This window comes from Trichoderma atroviride, chromosome 1 (assembly GCF_020647795.1).
Source record: "Trichoderma atroviride chromosome 1, complete sequence".
Taxonomy (NCBI): Eukaryota; Fungi; Ascomycota; class Sordariomycetes; order Hypocreales; family Hypocreaceae; genus Trichoderma; species Trichoderma atroviride.
The window spans coordinates 407496-428154 of record NC_089400.1 but is presented as its reverse complement, the minus strand read 5'-3'; the positions used below and the strand labels follow the sequence as shown (position 1 = coordinate 428154).

Sequence of the window (20659 nt, the reverse complement as noted above, 5' to 3'; positions counted from 1 at the left end):
GGCCGCCAAGAGGCGGTGATGCGGTGTGATATCACAAAGTCAGGGTCCACTCCCGTTGCGGGAAGTCAAAAGAGGGTTCTAGTCTCTGTCAAAGACATCAATCATACACAGGAACAAAGACCCAAGGCAAGACATTCAGAGGGCACGTTAACCAAGACAAGAGAGAAACATTGCCTATCGCTTAACAAGAACCAAAATACGATGATCACAGCTAGAATAGTCAGGTGAAAGCTTTTGACACGCACAGGGAAAGCGGCCAGGGCCTCACGTCAATCTAAATGCCTGCCTAGCCTATCAATCATGCCCCCTATTATTTTTGGAATACGAGGGGGTCGAGAGCCTCTAGAGCTTTTGGGCTTCTTGGGCTCGACTCGGTCCTGTAGCAGTACCAGCGAAAAGGCGGGGTGTAGATGGCTGTTGCCATGTAGCGGTACCTTTGCTGGTGCCCGAGTCACCCTCGTATGGTACTGTAGCATCAAGGGGAGAAAAAAATAGATGTGCTTGACAAAATGCTACATCGTAACAATTTCTCACGGCATGTAATGCACACTTGATGCGATGCTACTCTATGTGGCTTTTTATAGATTTTTTTCCTTCTTCTTTTCTTTTTGGTCTTATACGCGACTGCCGAGAGGATTGTCGGCACTAGAATTGGCAAAGGCGCCAGATCTGGCAATCCTTCTGCGACGGCTTGGAGAAGGTCGGTCTTCTGTATAATGGGCCGACAAGACGTGAGGCATCACCAGACAAGTCATCCCAGATCACGCACATTTGGCTTGATCCAAGTACAGCGCATTAATGGCGCCATATCAGAGCTGGGCAGAATCTACAAAGTAGCAGTACTTTTCAACATGCTGGTATTTAGGAGTAAAGAATCCATACGCATGGGGCGCCATGCACACCGATATCCTATTTCGACCGCAAAGCAGCACCTCGGAATATCGCCGTCGCCGCAGGCTACTCGTCCATGTACAGTACATACTCCTTACTATCACTAGTATTGCAGCTTGGCCTCTTGCTCTTCTACGCCATATTAGTGTCTTTTCCTAATCCTCTTTCCCAAGTGAGGTTGAGTCGTGGTGCTAGTCGATATGCTCAGAAAAGGGGGCATTACCATTACCCCGTATGCATGTCTTACTGCCCCCTTGTCAAGGAGATTCTTCTCCGCAGCAAATCTTTATCGATCTGCTTCACTGCGATCTACGCATGGTGATGGGAAAGACAAAACAAATAAACAAATAAACCTCGTAATAGCACGTTGTCGTCTGGGGGGAGTTGTCAGATATCCTTTTTTTTTATTGCTTTTATTTGCAGCCTTACGCCGTTATGCATTAAACGCTTTTTTTGTGTGCGTTTGTGTGCGCTTCGCTTCCGAATGCTCCACGCTCAGCTCCCAAACCGTCACCCTATCCTCTTAAAAAGCTAACCGCTCATGCTTCCATGGCCTCTTTCCTTCGCCTTCACCATACTGCGCCGTCGGCTGATAGTCTCCCCTTATCTTGTACTTGTAAATCGTCAGACCGTCCAGGCCCACCGGTCCCCGAGAGTGGATCTTGTTGGTGCTGATGCCGACTTCTGTTCCGAAGCCGTAGCGCATGCCGTCCGCCAGACGGGTTGAGGCGTTCCAGTACACACCAGCCGAGTCTACCTGGTTCATAAAGTGTTCGGCCTCGGCTCCGTCCGAGGTGAAGATGGAGTCTGTGTGGTGAGAGCCGTGGGTGTTGATGTGGAGAATGGCTTCCTCGACGGAAGATACTGTCTTGACGGCCAGTGTTAGGGAAAGGTGTTCTGTATCATAGTCTTCCGGAGTGGCATCTAGAACAGTGCCGTCTGGGAAGGCAGTGGATGCGGATGCGAGGGCGGCTTTGCTGGCGGCGTCAAGGCGGAGAGTCACGCCTTTCAAAGCCAGTGCAGAAGCCACGCCGGGGAAGATTGTGTCGAGGGCTTTGTCCTGGACGAGGAGAGTCTCTACGCTGTTGCACGCAGCTGGGTAGCTGGTCTTGGAGTCGACAATGGCGACAGCAGCCTTGTCCTTGTCGGCGGAGGCGGTGAGATAGATGCTGCAGAGGCCGTCTGCGTGGCCCAAGACGGGGATCTTTGTGTTTTCCTTGATGTACCGGACAAGCTCGTTTGAGCCGCGGGGGATGACAAGATCAATGCTGCGATCCTGGCTGAGAAGCTGGAGGATGACGTCGCGAGTGGTGACCAGCTGGATGGCTGAGTTGGGGACCTGAGTTGTGGAGAGAGCAGAGGAGATGACTTGTGAGATGGCGATGAAGGATTCTGTAGATTCCTTGCCTCCTGTGGAAATGCTCAGTATTTAGGCCAGGCAGATGGTGAGATGGAAAAGCTTACCCTTGAGAATGGCAGCATTGCCAGACTTGATTGCCAGACTGGCAATGTTGGCAATGACTTCTGGGCGTGCCTCGAAGATGATGAGAAGGACGCCAATGGGGCATGAGACTCGCTCAAGATTGAGGTTGTCGTCGAGCTTGGTTCGCAGTGAGACCTTGCCCACTAGTGGCGATGATGACTGTTAGCAAGCTGATCTGATTTCTGAGTTTATGTCTGTGGTGAAAATTTCGCTCATGATGATACAGTCCATCAAATAGCCAATGCGAAGCAAATAAAAACAGAAACACAGAAAATGTGAAGCATTGCACCATGATGGCAAACAATAAGCCACGTACCAGGATCTTCCAAGTCCCTCACATCCAATATCCCCTGCAGCATATCCTCAAACTTGCCCGTCTTGCCCAGATCCAGCCTCGACACGAGCGCCTGCGACAGCATCCCATCCGCCGCCGCCTTTTGCGCAAGCTCCAGATCGCGCGCATTCGCCGCCAGGATCTCGTCCTTGGACGCTGTGAGAGCCGCGTGGATGGCCTCGAGGGCCTCGTTGCGAGCCGATGCCGGCAGCGAGGCCAGGGTGAACGAGGCCGTCTTGGCGGCGGCGGCGGCGACCTCTGGCGAGTCGTTTGTGAGAGACATGGTTCCCTTTTATGCTCTATAGATTGTATTTAATCTAGGGATATGCTGTCGAGAGAGGAATTCGTGGGCGATGAGTGAGATGAGATGTGAGGTTTGCATATGCGATGAGTAAGTCAGATCTGATTTTGTCAGACGCCGATGCGGGGCCCACGTATTGCCTGATGTGGTAATCGCTGTGGCGACCTGCCACCGGAAGCGGCGCAATGCTGGACTGGTCCTAAAATCATCCTCTTCTGTAGCAGCGGAATAACACGGCAATTGCATACAACGTAACTGTAACATAAAAAATTCTGTATTATTGACCATATTTTACAGTTACCTTTGCTTTAGACTCTGTTCGTATACTCTGGGGCAATACTAGTAAGTAAGGACCAGATCGAGATAAGATGCGCACATATGGAACCATTACGGGCTTGCGAGAAAAAGAAGAAGAAAATTTGCTCAAGGTGATATTCAAAGATGAGGCATGATGCCTGGGTTGGAGCACTCTACGTTTATATAATGGCTGCATTATCCCCAGGTTGACATGGCCAAAGAGTTGCAAATGGAAGTTGACCAAAGTATGTGTTTGTTGAAGATGCAAGCGAGGGGCCTGAAAGAGACAAAAATGTAAAGAAATTGAGAGTAAAACAGAATTGAACATCTCAATGAATGAGACCAAGGCTTTGGTGGTGTCTTTGCTCCTGGAAACTCCAGCATCCAATGCGGGCCGCTTCAAGATCTGAATAGGGAGCTACAACGTCATTTCAAGATTCCTTGTGTGCTGGTAACTCACTCGTATTTCTCTCTCTTCTTTTCTACTTCAACTTTTTCTTATTTTAATTTTCAGCGATATTGAGTCATAGTCTTGATTAATTGAGACCCATTGCAAACATCTGATGGAAAGTTCCGGCAAAGCAGAGTTACAATATGCCAACCAAAAGCCTTTGTTAAGCGAGATACGCGACTGTTCATCCGAGTATGTAGACATCTTGGGCAATTAAATTAGAAAGCTTCAAGTATCAGAATACATGACTATATAAATGCAGATTCATAATCGGCATTTAGGCAAATATTTTTGCCATGTTCTCATGCAACCAACCCTTCGCCACAGCTTGAAAATGTGCGATTTCTCATGATGAACTGACTCCCTTTCTAATTATCGAATCAGGCTTAGCTTTATACATTTGTGTAAGAAGATTATATGGTTAAGATGCTACTAGGATTGAATGAATTATACACTAACTGGGGGTAACGAACATTTCGGACCATGTTGTTTGTAGACGTTTCATGGAGCGTCCATAGAGAAACAGAAAGGGAAAAAGTGAGTAAAAAGGAAACTTTTGGAGATCCTTTGAACTCATATTTCTCTACATGCGCTTTACTTGTATATCTCTATATGAGTCATCCATGGCAGCCAGGCGTTGAGTTGGCGCATCGCATAATAGGGAAGATTCTACGAACAGACTTGGCCTTGTAAGCAGCAAGAGTAAACAATCATTCTATTTAAACATGTAAATGGGTATAATAATGTGGCAAAAGGAATGGTATTATCAAGAAATATTAGACTGCTGAGTTTGGAGGATTCAACTCTGCATAGTACCTCGCCATGTCACCTCGGCCTCCGACGAGATTCGGCGATGGAACCTTGATGGGTTGTCGGCGCACAGGAGCCGTGCAACTTGCGCAACGTATGGCCACATGACAAGGCACTTGCTAAAGGACTCGGATAATCGGATGTCAAGTTTTATAGATTGTTGCTGCGATAAGTCTGGCAGCAGCTGATCTGTTAGGCCATACCTGAGGCCATGTTGGGGAAAGGCATATACTACATGTATCCTGATTACCTACTGATTGCAATCTTATAAAGTAGAGAAACAAAACGTAACGGTAAAGGCTGTATGCATTGGCTACATGAATCAAATGCCGACATCACACACGCTGTTACATCATTCTCGTCGTCAAATAGCCTACATGAACCGTCTACATTGATAGCGCCGTCCAAGATACACTAAATCATAAATCCGATAATACGAGCATGTCATGCCGAAGCATTCAACGCCCGATCCATCGCCGTCCATTCCCTCTCATTGGCCCAATTACCCACTCAAGATCAATAAACCGCAATGAACCTTCGATATGCCCCAACTTCTCAGCCATACTTACCCCGATTTCCGGAATCTACCCCAAATGCTACCATGACTAACTACGCCGCTCTCCTCGATTTAGTGGTATCCCGTCAGCCTCTCCCATGCCCGAGCCCCACTCCTCCCAGGCGCCCTCTTTTTACTTGCATTTTCTTCTTCTCAAAATTCTGCGCGATACTCTGTCCGGCTAATTCCCACCCGGCAAGGCTAAGGCCGTGCCCCTGCGTGGCTGCGATGGAGGCGGGGATGTGCTTCTTGTACGAGGAGCTGCAGATGCTTTCTCGTTTACTTTGCTGTAGAAAAGAAGAGAGAAACAAAAGGGGTCAATATTGTAATATGGATATGTTACTCCAAGTATTTCCTCTAATGATGGAAAAAAACAACTTATGAAAAAAGATGACAAATGTAACAGTAATTCATACCTTGCAAGAATAACAAGGCTTCACCTCCCGGTGGGTTGCCGAGTCGCGGACCTCGGCCGTGGAATCTGAGCCGGCGCGCGTATCCGGCCTTGGCCCACTTTCTACGGAGAATGGCAAAATTTCCTACAGCAAAAACAAGTGGGAATCGACATGGTAGTGGGTGGGATCGAAGAAAAAGGATTTTTTAAAGAGGGCGACATGGTGTGTGTGTTGTTGGCCTTCAAGTAGGAGCCCCCCCTGTGTTTATTTATTCTGCTCATCATCCCGCCTTTTTGCTTCTCATCCTTCTTCTTTTTCAAGTGTGTTTTCATGAGGCATGGCTACGAGACTACTTGAGCGGGTTTCTTTATTTTGTTTACTTCTTTCTCGTGCTACATATTAATGATTTTATTTTATGATGCCATTGGGAGAAATAGACGACTTGTCTGACTGTGCCCACTCTCTCATATCGCCCGACTGAACTAAGACTCGTTTTATAAGCCGTCACCTCATACCATCTCAATTACACCACAACTCATAAGAATAACTCTTTTATTATCAAAAAAAGTCTTGATCAAAATGCCTTCAATCCCTGATCCAGAAAAGGCCAATGGTCCATCAACATCCCCCACTCCATCCATCCACTCCTCCAACGACACCATCACCACCGCACATTCAGACCACGGCAGCAACGACGAAAAGAAGACTGCGCGTCATCACATCACTGAAAACGACGTGGAACTTCACCACGACGCTCTCGTACCAACAGTCAGCCTTGCCACAGCAGCGCAGGCCCCGGCAACGGAACAGGAAGCTGCCCGGTCACGATCCCGTGCTTCAACCACCCGGTCCAAGACTCCCAAGACTGTTCCTCGCTCTCAACGACGAGGTCTGCTAGGTCGCTTTGCTGTTGTTCCTGAAGTCGAGAGTCCGTATGAGTACAAGAACTCGACTAAATGGGGCATCACCTTGACTATTGCTCTGGCTACTGCCGCTGCTCCGCTGGGCTCTTCCATCTTTTATCGTATGCATGACAAGTCACTTTCCTCCCATTCATACCTACCTGCTAACAGCTCATAGCCGCTCTTCCTGAAATGACACGGAAGCTCAACACCACCGAAGACATCGCCAACCTTTCCGTCGCCCTCTACATGATCTCCATGTCCATCTTCCCCCCTCTGGTGGTCCTCCTTCTCGGAGCAATTCGGCCGCCGCTCCATCTACATCATCTCCTTCACCCTGTTCCTCATCTTCGCCATCGTCTCCGCCGTCTCCACCAACATCGCCATGCTCATCGTCTTCCGCATCTTCACCGGCGGCGCCTCCGCCTCCGTGCAAGCCGTCGGCGCCGGCACCATTGCCGACATCTGGGAATCGCACGAGCGCGGCCGGGCCATGGGCATCTTCTATCTCGGACCGCTGCTCGCGCCCCTGATTGCGCCCATTGTGGGAGGAGCTTTAGCCCAGGGGTTTGGCTGGAAGGCTACCATGTGGTTCCTCGCCATTTACGGACTTGTCATCCTGGCCATGCTAATCTTCCTCCTGCCCGAGACGCTGGCACGGAAGAAGCAGGAAGAGGCCATTGCCGATAATGAGCCAACTGCTGAATCCATCCGCCGCATGACGACCAGAGAATCCGCCAAAGTCCAGACCAAGAAACTGGCTGCAAGCGCCAAGCGCATCTTCCTCGACCCCCTCAGCGTGCTGCTCTTCCTCCGCTTCCCCCCCGTCTTCATCACCGTCTTCACCGCCGCCATCGCCTTTGGAGCGCTATTCATCTCCAACATTTCCATCCAGCAAAAGTTCTCTCAGCCCCCCTTACAACTACAGCCAGATCATTGTCGGTCTGCTCTACCTCCCCGCTGGCCTGGGCTACTTCATCGCCTCCATCTTTGGCGGCAGATGGATCGACAGAATCATGACCAAGCAAGCCATCAAGGCAAATCGCTATGACGAAAATGGCAAACTCATTTACCTACCCGAGGACCGCTTCAGAGAGAACATGTGGCTGGCCAACACCATGTATCCCATCGGGCTGCTGATATACGGATGGACACTCAACTATGGAGTCATCTTCATCGTCCCTGCTATTGGCAGCTTCATTTTTGGAGCTGCCTCTATGCTTGTTTTTGTAAGCCCCCTTTATCGCTATAATTTTGACATGTTGCTCATGACTAATCGTAAAAAACAGTCTGCCGCCACCACCATGCTCACTGAATTCGTCCGCAAGAAGAGTTCCGCTGGCGTTGCCGTCAACAACTTCGTCCGCAACATCCTCAGCTGCGTCGGCGTCATCGTCGCGGCTCCTTGGATCAACACCATTGGCGTAGGCTGGGTGTTTACGGCCGTGTCTTTGTTTTGTATGGTTGCTGGCTATATTGGCATTTGGACATTGAGGAGAAATGCCGCTCGGTGGAGGAAAGACATGGACGAGGCGATGAAGGATATGTAATGATTTGATGATACCCTAACATGTTGTGTGACTTTTTATAGACGTTGTTGTTTTCTCTTTATATCTAGGTCTGGTCAAAAGTACAAGTATTCTTGATCTTAACACATACATGATTCTCTACATGTGAATAATCGTCTCTGATGATCTATACTCTTCTCTCACCATTCACTTTTCTCCTGCTAGCAGCTTGCCGAGCGCATCAACAGCGACATTTCCGCCGCTGAAAACAAGGCCCAAGTCCCATCCCTCTTCGCCGGCCTCCTTCTCCACAAGACTTCTAAAATCTTCATCAAACAGCGCAACTGCCAGCGGAACGCATGCGCTCGGCTCAACCACCATCTTCATCCGCTCATACACGAGCTTCATCGTCTTCAAAATCTCCTCATCCGTCACGCTGAACATGCCACTTACCAGACGTCGCTCGAAGATGACGCTCCAGGGATGCACACCCACTGGGGTTCTCAGTCCATCCGCCACAGTGAGAGACGACACGGTAGGGATGCGTTCGCCTGACTCGTATCCTCGCTTAGCATCGTCAGCTCCCTGATATGACGGCTCGGCCCCAAAGACCTTGATACCGGTGCCTTCGCAGCTGAGTGCCACGCCAGAGAGCATTCCGCCGCCGCCACATGGAGTGATGATGGCATCCAGTCCTTCTTTATTTCCCTTGGTCTTGTTTGCCGCAGCGGCATACACGCCCCTCAGGGCCTGTCCGGCTGGGTTAACGTGAGATGCAATGCTGCTCTCTACTTGGTCTTGGAGCTCGAGTCCGAGGGTCCCCTGGCCAAGCATGATGTCGGGATGATCATAAGGAGGGACCAGTCGCGCACCAGTCTCGGCAACAACCTTTTCGGTGACGGCCTCACGCTCGACGCTCGTGCTGCCGCTGAAGATGACGTTGGCGCCATAGCCCCTGGTGGCGTTGATCTTCGCAGGGATGGAGATTTCAGGCATGACGATGTGAGCCTTGATGCCGTTCTCTCTGGCTGCGAGAGCCAGGGCCTGAGCATGGTTGCCTGCAGATTCACGTTAGCAGCCGTTCTGAGTCATCAACTAGACAGGATCGTGAACGAGATACAAGAGCACCTCGATCTTGAGCCTCTCATTCCCTTCCCACAAGCATAAATCAAGCCAAGTAGAGCACCATCTTACCAGAGCTATGCGTCACCACGCCCTTTTCCTTTCCTCCCCCCTCCAGCCATCCCGGCTCCTCTGACAGCTTGTGCAGCGCATAAAAGGCCCCGCGCACCTTGAAGGCCCCGATGCGCTGCAAGTTCTCGCACTTGAACCACAGTCGCAGCACAGGCTTCGCGGGCGTCCTGCCGGCGAATCTCGTCTTCTCGAGGTTCTCGACGGTCGTGGGCGTCGAAGCCAGCTCGGAAAGCGTCTGATTGGTCACCACGGGCGTGCGATGGACATGATTCTTGACAACCTTGTGCGCCGCACAGACTGAGTCGCGGCTCAAGGGGAGAGTTGTCGACAATGCGGCCATTTCTGCTGCTTGTTCTTTGCCGCTTCTTTGCTTGGAGCCTGGCTCTTTTTGCCCCTTACGTCTCTTTTCCACAAACAAACAAAAAGAGACGCCTTCACTCTTTTAAGGATACTTTCGACAAGCTGCTGCCTTGAGAAGCGGATTATCTCATCAGCACTTCTCCTCGATGGCGTCAAAAACGTGCCGCCTTTCCAGTGATCAAAAGGCGTGGGGATCCCCGCCCGCTAAAATTAGTGGACGGGTTCCAGGGTAAGAGCGGCGGCGCAACGATTCTAGAAGCCTCTCCCCAGATTTTGCTTCTACAATTCTATACTGTAGAATTCTTCTCAGCAGAAATCAACCATTTCGATTTCATGATTATATGATCACTGTCTTGGCTTTGTTAATTTCCTATTCTGGTGCTCATTTCAGTGTTGGGATTCTGCACCAGTGACAAGTCAACTCTCACGTTAACGCGGCTTCAAGTCTACCTGTCAAATACAGGCGCCAAGGTGAGACAAGGACACTGTCAATCATTGTTTCAATCTCTTCTTGCTTCTACTACTTGTAGGTAGCTTGTGTGTGTATTCTAGGACTAACGCATGTATTCCACCACAGGATACCGAATGCACCAAAAGACCGGGAATTGGGCCAACGAAATTTGCGTGAGAGCTCTACAACTTCTCCCAGATTCCACGTCGATCTGCGACTAGGGCAATGGCTCCATTGCCATACCGACTTCTTCACGAGCTCTTTAAGCATCTCTTATTCATCCCCAAATGCCCAACTTCGTGAGCGCCCCGTGGCTGTGTTAGATTCAAGTGAGCCCTGCCATGATAGCACTCCCCGAGCCACAGCCGCCACCAACTCCTGCGCACAGCTTCGCCATTACTGCATCTCATCCAAGGCGGATTTCATCGTTCGCTTGAGAAAGGGAGAAAACTGATCTACAACATGACTGACCGGGTCTCAAAGGCGGCCGCAGACACGAGGTCACCTGAAACTGGTAGGTGTGGTCCCCCCCCACGAGCCGAATGGCGGTATTGGGTTCTGCGATTGCAGTCGCCGGCGTTGGAGAATTGTGGCTGATACAGGTGTGCTGGCAGCTGGAAACGCAGTTTCATCGGAATGCTAAAGCCAGCCATGGAGCCCTGAATCGAAAAGTTGCATATAAGCTGCAGCTTGAAATTACGACTTGATCGCAGTTTGACGGATTTGCGACTTGGCTGCAGCTTGTCCAAGTCACAGCCTGGTCGCGTTGGCAAAAAAGTTGTGGTTAGGTAAATCCCGGCTATTCGGTGTTGAGAGGCATCCCTCCTTTTCTCTTCTTTTCTTTTTTTTTAAGATTACGAAACCTGGGATCTGCCTTATATGAGCCGATATTTCGGGTCTACTCGGAGCAAGGGTTCGAGATGGGCTCTACTGTATCTTTCCTTACGGTGTCGCTTGTTTAATTCAGCGTATCATTTACGGTAGAGCTGGGTCGTCCAGGGGGAGTTTTCTCTACCTTCTTCCCGACGCCCAACACTCAGTACCGCCAGCTTGGAGCCGATGGGGAAACAAGGGCATGGGTCATGGGTGCTGGCAGTATTGAAAGCCCCGACAGCCATGCAGTCCGTTTTCTGGGTCTTTGGCCTGTTCGTCGAATCAGCGATCTAGAAGCTGTTGTTGGTCGCTAGCGCTCCATTTGCTATGCAAGGGAGTATTCCCAGCGTCGGCCCTAGTTCTCGTCGCTTTTGTTGTTGAGAGAACACGCCCAGGGACGGAAAGGAGACCGGGGAAACAAGCAAGTAAAAAGGTCTTGGCGAAAAGACGAAAACGAATGACTGGTTACTGGCTTGTTGATCTCTAGGCAGTGCCCCCTAGCTGCATGGAGATGAATCTTGCTATGCACGCCGCGAATGATGGGCAGTAATACTATTTGCTGATGGGCACTCTTCGGTTTGCGGCACTGCCTAATCATCGCATCAAGCTGTCATTCAGATCCGCGGAAATCCTTATCTGGCATTCATCCTGTCCTCTCGGTCGGGGTCGAGATCGGATCCTGCGTCGAACCTTACAGGTGCATCTTGCGTATACTCAAACGATGACAGCCACCCAAGACCTTGTTATGATCGGATGAATTTCACCCACTTGACCGGGTTACCGGGCCTTGCTGCGTCTCTTACTCAATCCTATATTAGCGCCACAGATCGATCTTTTGCGGTGTGAAGAATGCGAAGAAAAGGCAGCCATTTCACACGCCGATAGCTGTGACCGCCACAGAAGCACCCCGGCTCTTGCCCCAATTTCTCGAGCTGTCGCATGTCAGGTGGCCCTTGGGATGGGTCTCTGGGACGCCAGCCAGTGTTGCAGCGGCATGATGGACGGCTTGTTCTGCAGCTCAGAGGGGGGGATATGCAATTTGCCCATGCATTCAATCTAAAACAGGGCTTTGGTCGCACAAGGCAGCCTATGATTCTCACCAAGCTAGCCCTCCTATGGAGGAGAGTACTCGCCCCGTCCTGTGGACTCATCGCGCAGAGGATGTCGACACCGGGGAGTCGATGTGGAGTTACGAAGTCTTGCGGCTACAGGTGTTCTTTTTGGCATCGTATAGGGGTATGCCTCATGTAGAAATACTGACCAGATCAGATGCACGATCCGCTGTACTGGCTTTCCCCTGGTCTTCGGGTCGCCGCAGTGCCTCTTCTCTCGATCGCATGGCGGAGCAGCTTCCGGTAGCGTCGCATCCACCTGCCGCCTCCCCGAATCCCATGCTTAATACTCCTCTTACTGGCCATGTTCCACCTTGCTGTGAGCCCAAGCTACCTACGCGTACGCCGCTCGTCGAGAAAGCCTGAGCAGAAGTAGAAAAGGCTTGAGTGCGGCGGGGAAGCAACCTAACACCCTTCAAGCTGGATAGCATCACCACAACAGCACTGCGGCATCATTGCATTCCTCACGCCCACTGATACCCCCTGCGGCGCTCTGATGGGCAGCTGTGAGCCAGGGGGTATGAACTGTAGTATTGGCACCTCCATGTTTATACTTATTAGCCCTTAATCCTACGACCCATCTAAGCTGCCAGGGATCGTGGCCGACAAGGGAGCATGTCGAAGGCGTCGGGTCCCAAGTTCCTGGGTCTGCCGGTTCGCGGCCCAGCCATATGATCTGCGTGTCCATTATGCCATACCTTTTTCTCATCACTCACGCACTCTTGCTCGGCCCGGCCCAGTGATTTAAAAGGGGAATGGTGATTCTATGGGGCCTCTGCTGAGAAGTTCCCCCTTCGTTGTGTCGTCTCAAACCCACTTCTCATTTTGTCTCCAATGCTCTGTCCGCGGTTTGATTACCATGGATGATCAAACATCGCCAGACGGTCGGCTCAGCCGTGATAGCAGTATCAGTTTGGAGGACCATGAAGGACCAGCTCCAAGGCGCGTTTGCATCTCTGATCCCTTCATTATTTGTTCATGTGTCTTCTAACTGGAATCTCACATCCAGGTTAAGCAGATCCCCTCTTTACACTGCGCATCAGATACAGCGAGAGGCAAACGATCGAGCAAGCATGGATTCTCTTCTTATGATTTCCCTAGACTTTCCTGCAACGTACAATACAGACGAAATACCTACAGGCGTAGGGTCTTTGGATCCTGCTGATGAACCATTGCTTTCATCCCGCCGCCTGGGACAGTATTTGTCAGAAGAACACAGGAACGAACGGATCGCTCTAGGGGTGCAACCTCTGGGAGTAAACAGGGCTACTGTCCAAAGTTATCTGCCCGAAATTATACAAAGTGTTGACAACAACGCATCGCAAGCAGAGGCAACTGTTGGCACGATAGAGCCCGAGGAGGGAGTATGCTGGGGATCCTTTACCACATTGGCATCTACAAGCTCTGACGGGTCGTCGGGGCCCATTACAGCATGTAGTAACAATAACGATGACGAGAATATAGCCGAGGCAGCCAACCCAAGACCACTCCCCACAACGCCCTCTTCAGATCAACACACTGCTTCGAGCCCAGCGAGACTAGCCAAGCAAGATGTGGCTCTAGTAAAGTTGCAACATGCCTTGGCTGGCAACGAGTCCCATCTCATAGCCCAAGACACTGCTGAATGCGACCTTGAGCTGGAAGGCATTGTAAGGTACGTACACAATAGGGTTGTATGACACACGCCAGTCACTGGACTAACATACATGGAATAGCAACCTTTATAAAACAAGCCGTCATAGGCGACGTGTAGGCTACCCAGTCGAGAACCAAGCCCGCGTCAAAAAGACTATTCGTTTCAAAAGGAGGTCGGAGAAGCAGCAAAAAGAGATGAAGAAATGATTTCGGGCTCGGTCTCTTTGATGGCAGATTTCTTTCAACAAGTTGTCGGTGCGGTGGACTTGGTATATGGGCCTTGTGGCATTATCACATATTAGAGGCTGTACAGGCAGCATGACGGAAAAAAAAGGACGGGATTTCCTTGAGACTAGATTGTATTATATGTTATATAACCGTTCCAAATTAGATACAACAATACACTTGCAATTGCTTTCTGTATCTCCAGCTATCAAAACTCATAGCTGTGCGAGCTATATAGGTATCCAATTTGATTACAACTAACTAATCATATCATCGTACGTCGTAATATCTTATGCCACAACCAAATCTTTGACCCTCCGAATCTCATCTCCACTCGCACTCACAATCTTGATCCCCTTCTTCTCGACATCCTTCTTACCCTCCGCCTCCCAAGCCTCCTTCGTCACAGCCCTCGTGCCCTCTTCAACAATATACGTCCTATAGCCCTCCTCCACCGCCGACTCCGCCGTCGCCTTTACACAATAATCCGCCGCCAGCCCAACAACAAAAACATCCGTCACCCTCGCCTCCTTCAGCTTCTCCCCCAGCTCACTCACGCTCACGCGGAACGGATCCCAAAACGCAGAATACATCTCCACATCCGGATTCATGCCCTTGTCCACGACGGCATCGATTTTAGAAACGTCCAGCTCGGGCACGAGTTCGACGCCGGGCGTGCCCTGGACGCAGTGCGTGGGCCATAGCAGCGTGGTGTCGCTCTTGGAAGGGTCTGATGGGTGGATGATTGTGTGGTAGGATTGGTAGGCTGTGGCGCCGGGGTGGTTTGAGGCAAAGGAGACGTGGTTTGGGGGGTGGAAGTCGCGGGTGGCGATTTTGATGGCGAAGGGGAGGCTGAGGAGGGAGTTTACAGTTGGGGCGATGTCGCGGCCTTGGGGGACGGCGAGGGAGCCGCTCTGTGAGTTGATGTTAGTGTTAAGAAGTTGAGGATATCAAGATTGTGGTGAGTCCATATCGAGTGGGAAAAGATGAAGTGAGTTTGTGGAGTTGGAGAGTAAAAGGTGAGGCGAAACTAGGTGTGAGGCTTACCGGAGGGCAGAAATCCTCCTGGAAATCAACCACGATGATCGCAGGTCTAAACTCTGATTCAACACCCATGATGAAGATCTTCGTTTTGTGATTGAAATAAATAGGAAACAAAATCAGAAGAGTGAAATGAGCGAAACAGAAATGAAGGCTCACTAATGGAAGTTTAAAACAGATGCTTTACAGAATTGGCTGATGCGAATCCCCCACTTTTGCGGCAGCGGATGTGGCTTATCGCGCTAAATGGCCGATAAAGAGCTGTTTTTTGGCCTGGGGAGAGGATGTGGAGTAGATGGTACTTGGGATGAATGCTTGCTCACATGGTTCACAGAGTAGCTGATACAAGTACTGCTTGGATACGTTCGATGTATGCTGTTAGTTCAAGTACGGCCGGACTTATCGAAAGGGATCATGGCAACTGTTTCCATTATTAAAATTTATAGACTAAAAGATAGAATACAGAGTGATATTAAACCAGCCAGCTACCCATGGATATCGAAGCAATGCTATGCTATTCGCCGCTTTCTTGCAACTATATACTTGTATATATCGTCTATAGAGCATATGTCATCTTCTGCACTGCCCTGATCTCATAACATCCAAAAACAAATACGAAACTCCATTAATTACCAACCACCCCTCGCTTGCGCAAACCGTTTTCTTCGTTACTGCGCTTTGAGTGTTTTTTTTCTCTTTCTTTCTGACATTACTAACATTAAAACCAATCATCATTAATTTTTCTACCTTCGGATCGCTGATCCGTTGGTGATAGTCAACGAGGCCGACGAAGGAGCCGGAGTCATGGCTCGTGAGGGAGCCGCTGAGGGAGCCGCTGAGGGCACAGTGCTTCGGTTGTGCGCCATGTGAGCCTTGACCAGGTGGCCAGCAGCGAGGGCACTGCAAAGAGACAGTTCACCGGCCAAGACAGCCGCGGCGATGATTCGGGCAAGTCGTCGGGCATTGTCGCCAGGGTTTGTGGGATGAGAGCCCCTGACGCCGAGAAGTTCCAGCATAGAGCCCTGAGGATCCAGGATGGTGCCGCCGCCGAGAGTGCCGACTTCCAAAGAAGGCATGGAGACGGAGATTTGGAGAGAGCCACGAAGACTGGTAAATGGTTAGCATGCTAGTTCAAAGGGAGAAGAGGAGCCATCATATATAGACACTTACTTCTTCATAATGGTGATACAGTTGGCGCTCTCCACAACCTGTGCGGGATCCTGACCAGTGGCCAGGAACATGGCGGCGACAATGTTGGCAGCGTGGGCGTTGAAGCCACCCATTGAGCCAGCCATGGCGGAGCCGATCATGTTTTTGGCGTTATTCAGCTCAACCAGAGAATCAACATCCGTCTTCAGGACGCTCTTAACGACATCACCAGGGATAATGGCTTCAGCAACAACGCTCTTACCACGGCCCTCGATCCAGTTGATCGCAGCCGGCTTCTTATCCATGCAGTAGTTACCGGAGAGGGAGATGATGGTCATGTCTTCGAAGCCAGCCTCGGTCTGCATCACGTTCAAAGCGTGCTCGCAGCCCTTGGAAATCATGTTCATGCCCATAGCGTCACCAGTAGTCGTCTTGAAGCGGATGTACAGATTGGTGCCGGCGATGGCTGTCTTCATGGACTGTAGTCTGGCAAATCGGCTAGTAGAGTTGAATGCGTTCTTCATCGTAGTCTGACCTTCATCGGAGTCAAGCCACAGCTTAGCAGCACCGGCGCGTTCCAGGGTATCGAAAGTAACAACGGGTCCACGGGTCATACCATCGGCAGTCAACACGGTAATGGCACCACCTCCAGAGTTGATGGCCTTGCAGCCTCTGCTAGTACTGGCGACAAGGACACCCTCAGTAGTGGCCATGGGGATGAAGAAGCTCTGTCCATCAATGACAAGAGGACCAGCAACTCCGACGGGAATGGGCATATAACCAATGACGTTTTCACAGCAAGCTCCAAACACACGCTCCCAGTCGTAATGCCTGTATGGCAGCTTAGAGTTCTCCAAAACGCTAGTGATTTCAGAAGTGGCCCGGGTGCGAGAAATGATGGTTCTGCGAACCTTGACGGCACGAGTAAAGTTCTTGAGCGTCTTTTCGAGAGCGTAGCCAGGAATCTTGCCACGCATCGACAGCTCGACAACCTCTTCATCAGTCATCTCAGTGATACGTTTCTCGACAAGCATCTTTTCCAGCACCGCCAAGCTACGGTTCTCAACCTCCTGGGGCTTAACCTTGGACTCAGCATCACTCTCATCATCCGTAATGACAGGAGTAGCCGGTTGGGTCTGCTGAGGAGTTGGCGGGACATATTCTCCGAGAGGCAAGGTGGCGGAACCAGTGTCGTTGAAGCGCTGGGCACGAGCAAGCTCGTTGCGGTCGATTTGGTGGTCTGGAGCGTTGGGGTCCTTGATACTCCATCGGGCGACGTTGAAGAGATAGCCGTTGAGGCCGACACTGAGGGCGAGAGCAGCGATAATCCACTTGGAGAGCACAGGGTCCTCCAAGCTGCTAAGGAGGCCGCCGACAACACGGCCGCCAACCCCAAAGAGCTGGTCGTCCACAGGGGGTGCAGTGGCCGAAGGCAGCGCGTAGTGAATGGAAGGGAATTCGAGCTCATACTTGATGGGTGTGAGGATGCTCACGAGGACGGCGACGCCCTTGGCCCTGGCAGCTGCCAAGATGGCATCCAGACCGTTGGATGCGACCTTGAACGGATCAACAGGAGGGGTAGAGACAACTCCGCTGAGTCCACCAACCAATGAACGCAGGCTTGGGAAGGAAGCGCCGTTGCGGAAGGGGATGGTGACGATGTTGATGAGATTGACCAAAATGAAGCCGGAAACCATCAGGCCCTTGAACTTGGGAACGCTGCTGCTCTTGATCTTTTTGCCAAATACCGAAGCCTCATCCTTGTCGGCGCTTCTGGCGGCACTCTCTGCGGCACGGCGGTTGACGCCATCGGCTTCCAAAACCCTGCGCATCTCAACGTGTCGCTTGATGCGGTTGATTTCAAGCTTGATGCTCAGGATGGCGGTGTAGAAGGTGAAGAGCAGGATGCAGTCGAAGAAGAGGATCCAGGCAGCCAAGAAACAGAACTGCTGAAGACCGCCTTGAACGCCAGAGGCAGCTCCGAGACTGAGAATCACAATCTCAATGGCGTAGTCGCGAATGATTTCGTAACCCTTCTCTTTGATGGCAGCTTGAAGAGCATAGGAGATGGCGCCTTCTTGCTTGGGCTCATTCTTTCCCTTCTTCATCGGCTGTGCACGATGCTCGATGGCGTGGCTCAGCACAGCCTTGGTGAGGGCAATGTTCTTCTCAAAACCAATGGTGACAACCAAGAAAGGAAGACCTTCAGAAAGGAGCAAAACACTGATGGGAATGCCTAGGCCAGTAGTGACGGCCAAACCGAAGAGGAAAGCAAACGTGGAGGAGAAGAGAGTGGTCGTAGCCAGCCAAAAGTTGGATCCCAGGCGGCGCATGGACAAGAAGAGAGACACAAAAGTGATGTGCATGGCCAGATATCCAAGGAACATGATGGTGACATCGAGCGTCTCGGCATTCTTCAGCAGGTCGATGAACGTAGACCAAGCGTTGCGAATCCACAAGATCAAGTTGGGGCCGGCGTCAACCTTGGCAGCCTTCATAATCCACATCTTCTTCTCACGGCCATGCTGCGTCTCAGCCTCCTGGGCGTTTTCAAGAGGAATCTCTTGCGCAGCAGCAATGAACTCTGGCGCCTGTTCATAAGGCACAGAGTAAGCCAAGACGCTGTCACCAGCATAAGCAGCAAAGGAGTTGAGGGTGGCCGGCAGAGTGGTGATGGTAAGGTTCTGGGGAGAGGGCACCGCATGAGAGCCCGGAGCAGAAGTAGAAGCACCTTCGGAGACAATCTCGGGGAAAACGAGCGTCAAGAGGGCAAGGTGGTCGGCCTCGTCAGACGTCTCCAGGCCTTGCTCTACGTTTTGCCATTTCCAGCCGGTCTCGGGACCAGCAATCAAGTCTCGGCTGCCATCAGCCAGCGATGACCACTCCGCCTTGCCCACGCTGTTTCCTCCAAAGAGAGTCTCTTGGAGCAGGCCAATGTAAGACGTGCTGGCCAAGAGAGCAACAACGACAATTGTATGTATAGGGTGGGAACAGGCCAGCTTGGCCAGGAACTGGATCAGCGGCGTGAGCTTCTTGTTGAGGCGTGAGGGCGCCGGAGCTTGGCTAGGAGCAGGTTCCCCGCGAAAGCGGCGGGGGAGCAGCGTAGAGGGATTCATGTTGAAGAATATGAAGAGATTCGTTGTCGGCTTGCACTTATTCCATTGGCAAGTCTTGTCGTACGATGTCGGCTCTCCTAACGTTGTCTAGGGCCCACAGAATCGTGTAAGAATCTCGCAGCAAAAACGGCTTCATGATCTCGCGGCGGGGGGAGGGGGAAACGCTCGATATAACCCGCGACCCTTAGGGAACAAGGGTTGGAGCAAGGCCCGGGGTTCAGCTCACCTCGTGATGGACGTTGGCTCAGCGCCAGCCTTAAGCGATTGACTTGTCAGTATCCGGGGGTGGTGGCGGCGAGAATCACACCAATGGCGGCGCCCAGCCGTCGGAGAACAATAGGCTGCTGATGCAATTGAGGGCGAACAAGGCTCGGCGAACAACCGCGAATACGTCAGAAGAGCTCAGCCACGGCTCCTAGTGTGCTCTGGCAAGCAGATGATGCGAAGATGCGAAGATGAAGAAGACGAAGCGTCCCCCCTTTCTCAACGTCCAGAGGAAAAAGTAGCGGCGTAGGGAAAATATCGGCGGCCACTGAAGCTCCCCTGGATGGAGCAAAAAGACTGACTGACGCTGGTGCAACTGCGGCAGCGCCCAATCGAGTAATAGTCTTGGGGTCACGGCAGTGAGGCGCTTGGCCCAAAACAACGTAGCTGGTTGATCGTGGGTCGTCTAGAGATTGCCGTGGCCGAATCAGAGCAGGGCGGCCGCTGAATCGCCGGTCTGATTCGCTCGACGGTCCTATTTGCGGTTGGCTTGAATTGGCGGTGGATGATGAAATGAAATTAAGTCTTGATAGTGCCGCTGCTCGATTTTTCGAATTTTTTTCGCCTTGCAGCCAACGCCAATCAGGATAAGAGGAGTGGCCCCTCTTTTTTTTTTGCGATAACGAGTACGAAAGGAAGGCGCGCACACACACGAACTTCAGTGGCACGTGGCGTTTTGGACCTGCTTTGCTGATCGTCCAAGCAGGAGCTCGTGGTGACAGCCAGTAGATTCACCTATCAAGACACGCTCTGCATCTACATCAGACCGGCAGAAAGAGACGGGAGAGGAACTGAACAGCAGCACCGTTGCCCTCGATCCGGAGCTTTGGGTTTATATCGACAGTTGAACCTGGTCGCTGCTGGCCCTCCATTCAGGCCTAAGCGGACCCCAGACCCGCAGTGCCAATGTGGCAGTATTCCTCCGTGCGTGCTGCAGATTCCACTTGGATTCCACCTGGGATCAGATAATGATGCTAATGCTACTCCAGTAGGAGCAGTGCTACGGCGGAACTGCAAAGCATGGACAGCAGATGACACTCTTGATTCCTGTCAGACTACAAACAAGAATACTGCCGCAATACCTAATCCTCATCCAGCCAAGCCTACGGGATCCCTGACTAGGCTACGCTCTATCAACTCGGGGCGTATTCGAATCTGATTCTGACTTCTCGCAACCGCACTGCCGCTTACAACCCTGGCCATGCTCTCCACTCCCGGCTTTGCTTCAGATGTGGATGCTGTGGTGCTTTGATGAAGTGTCTTGCATGCATAGAGGTCCAAGCACTTCCACTGTATTCTGGAGCGGACCTG

At 51.4% G+C, this 20659-nt stretch overlaps 10 protein-coding genes across 10 annotated transcripts; 6 read left to right on the top strand and 4 right to left on the bottom strand.

The window, feature by feature from the left end:
• Positions 1-853: 853 nt before the first annotated feature.
• TrAtP1_000165 (uncharacterized protein) lies at positions 854-3076 on the bottom strand. Its single transcript, XM_014091911.2, has 3 exons — positions 2691-3076; positions 2356-2517; positions 854-2301 (listed from the first exon to the last, which is right to left on the bottom strand). The coding sequence occupies exons 1-3, from the start codon at positions 2989-2991 to the stop codon at positions 1415-1417; spliced, it is 1350 nt and encodes a 449-aa protein (XP_013947386.2). The 5' UTR covers positions 2992-3076; the 3' UTR covers positions 854-1414.
• A 3021-nt stretch (positions 3077-6097) lies between these two features.
• TrAtP1_000164 (uncharacterized protein) lies at positions 6098-6598 on the top strand (the record flags this gene model as incomplete). Its single annotated transcript, XM_066110470.1, has 1 exon — positions 6098-6598. The coding sequence occupies one exon, from the start codon at positions 6098-6100 to the stop codon at positions 6596-6598; it is 501 nt and encodes a 166-aa protein (XP_065966542.1).
• A 207-nt stretch (positions 6599-6805) lies between these two features.
• TrAtP1_000163 (uncharacterized protein) lies at positions 6806-7471 on the top strand (the record flags this gene model as incomplete). Its single annotated transcript, XM_066110469.1, has 1 exon — positions 6806-7471. The coding sequence occupies one exon, from the start codon at positions 6806-6808 to the stop codon at positions 7469-7471; it is 666 nt and encodes a 221-aa protein (XP_065966541.1).
• A 49-nt stretch (positions 7472-7520) lies between these two features.
• Positions 7521-7970, top strand: TrAtP1_000162 (uncharacterized protein; the record flags this gene model as incomplete). Its single annotated transcript, XM_014091841.2, has 2 exons — positions 7521-7649; positions 7710-7970. 2 exons carry the CDS (start codon positions 7521-7523, stop codon positions 7968-7970), a joined length of 390 nt encoding a protein of 129 aa, XP_013947316.2.
• A 70-nt stretch (positions 7971-8040) lies between these two features.
• Positions 8041-9634, bottom strand: TrAtP1_000161 (uncharacterized protein). Its single transcript, XM_014091912.2, has 2 exons — positions 9123-9634; positions 8041-8986 (listed from the first exon to the last, which is right to left on the bottom strand). The coding sequence occupies exons 1-2, from the start codon at positions 9460-9462 to the stop codon at positions 8136-8138; spliced, it is 1191 nt and encodes a 396-aa protein (XP_013947387.2). The 5' UTR covers positions 9463-9634; the 3' UTR covers positions 8041-8135.
• On the top strand, positions 9629-10576 carry TrAtP1_000160 (uncharacterized protein; the record flags this gene model as incomplete). The annotated part of the gene is made up of 6 exons (XM_066110468.1): positions 9629-9711; positions 9946-9953; positions 10060-10106; positions 10257-10262; positions 10417-10447; positions 10548-10576. 6 exons carry the CDS (start codon positions 9629-9631, stop codon positions 10574-10576), a joined length of 204 nt encoding a protein of 67 aa, XP_065966540.1.
• Positions 10577-11921: 1345 nt separating this feature from the next.
• TrAtP1_000159 (uncharacterized protein) lies at positions 11922-12284 on the top strand (the record flags this gene model as incomplete). The annotated part of the gene is made up of 1 exon (XM_066110467.1): positions 11922-12284. The coding sequence occupies one exon, from the start codon at positions 11922-11924 to the stop codon at positions 12282-12284; it is 363 nt and encodes a 120-aa protein (XP_065966539.1).
• Positions 12285-12684: 400 nt separating this feature from the next.
• Positions 12685-13760, top strand: TrAtP1_000158 (uncharacterized protein; the record flags this gene model as incomplete). Its single annotated transcript, XM_014091914.2, has 3 exons — positions 12685-12860; positions 12928-13572; positions 13634-13760. 3 exons carry the CDS (start codon positions 12685-12687, stop codon positions 13758-13760), a joined length of 948 nt encoding a protein of 315 aa, XP_013947389.2.
• Positions 13761-13930: 170 nt separating this feature from the next.
• TrAtP1_000157 (uncharacterized protein) lies at positions 13931-15017 on the bottom strand. Its single transcript, XM_014091915.2, has 2 exons — positions 14826-15017; positions 13931-14692 (listed from the first exon to the last, which is right to left on the bottom strand). The coding sequence occupies exons 1-2, from the start codon at positions 14892-14894 to the stop codon at positions 14069-14071; spliced, it is 693 nt and encodes a 230-aa protein (XP_013947390.1). The 5' UTR covers positions 14895-15017; the 3' UTR covers positions 13931-14068.
• Positions 15018-15562: 545 nt separating this feature from the next.
• On the bottom strand, positions 15563-19084 carry TrAtP1_000156 (uncharacterized protein; the record flags this gene model as incomplete). Its single annotated transcript, XM_014091916.2, has 2 exons — positions 15563-15926; positions 15990-19084. 2 exons carry the CDS (start codon positions 19082-19084, stop codon positions 15563-15565), a joined length of 3459 nt encoding a protein of 1152 aa, XP_013947391.1.
• Positions 19085-20659: the final 1575 nt, after the last annotated feature.

Coding starts and splice junctions, on each gene's coding strand:
- TrAtP1_000157 (XM_014091915.2), bottom strand. CDS start 14,894: ATGGGTGTTGAATCAGAGTTTAGACCTGCGATCATCGTGGTTGATTTC. Junction 14,693..14,825: donor AGGAGGATTTCTGCCCTCCG/GTAAGCCTCACA, acceptor ATCAACTCACAG/AGCGGCTCCCTCGCCGTCCC.
- TrAtP1_000161 (XM_014091912.2), bottom strand. CDS start 9,462: ATGGCCGCATTGTCGACAACTCTCCCCTTGAGCCGCGACTCAGTCTGT. Junction 8,987..9,122: donor CGTGGTGACGCATAGCTCTG/GTAAGATGGTGC, acceptor GTGAATCTGCAG/GCAACCATGCTCAGGCCCTG.
- TrAtP1_000165 (XM_014091911.2), bottom strand. CDS start 2,991: ATGTCTCTCACAAACGACTCGCCAGAGGTCGCCGCCGCCGCCGCCAAG. Junction 2,518..2,690: donor GAGGGACTTGGAAGATCCTG/GTACGTGGCTTA, acceptor CATCGCCACTAG/TGGGCAAGGTCTCACTGCGA. Junction 2,302..2,355: donor CAATGCTGCCATTCTCAAGG/GTAAGCTTTTCC, acceptor GCATTTCCACAG/GAGGCAAGGAATCTACAGAA.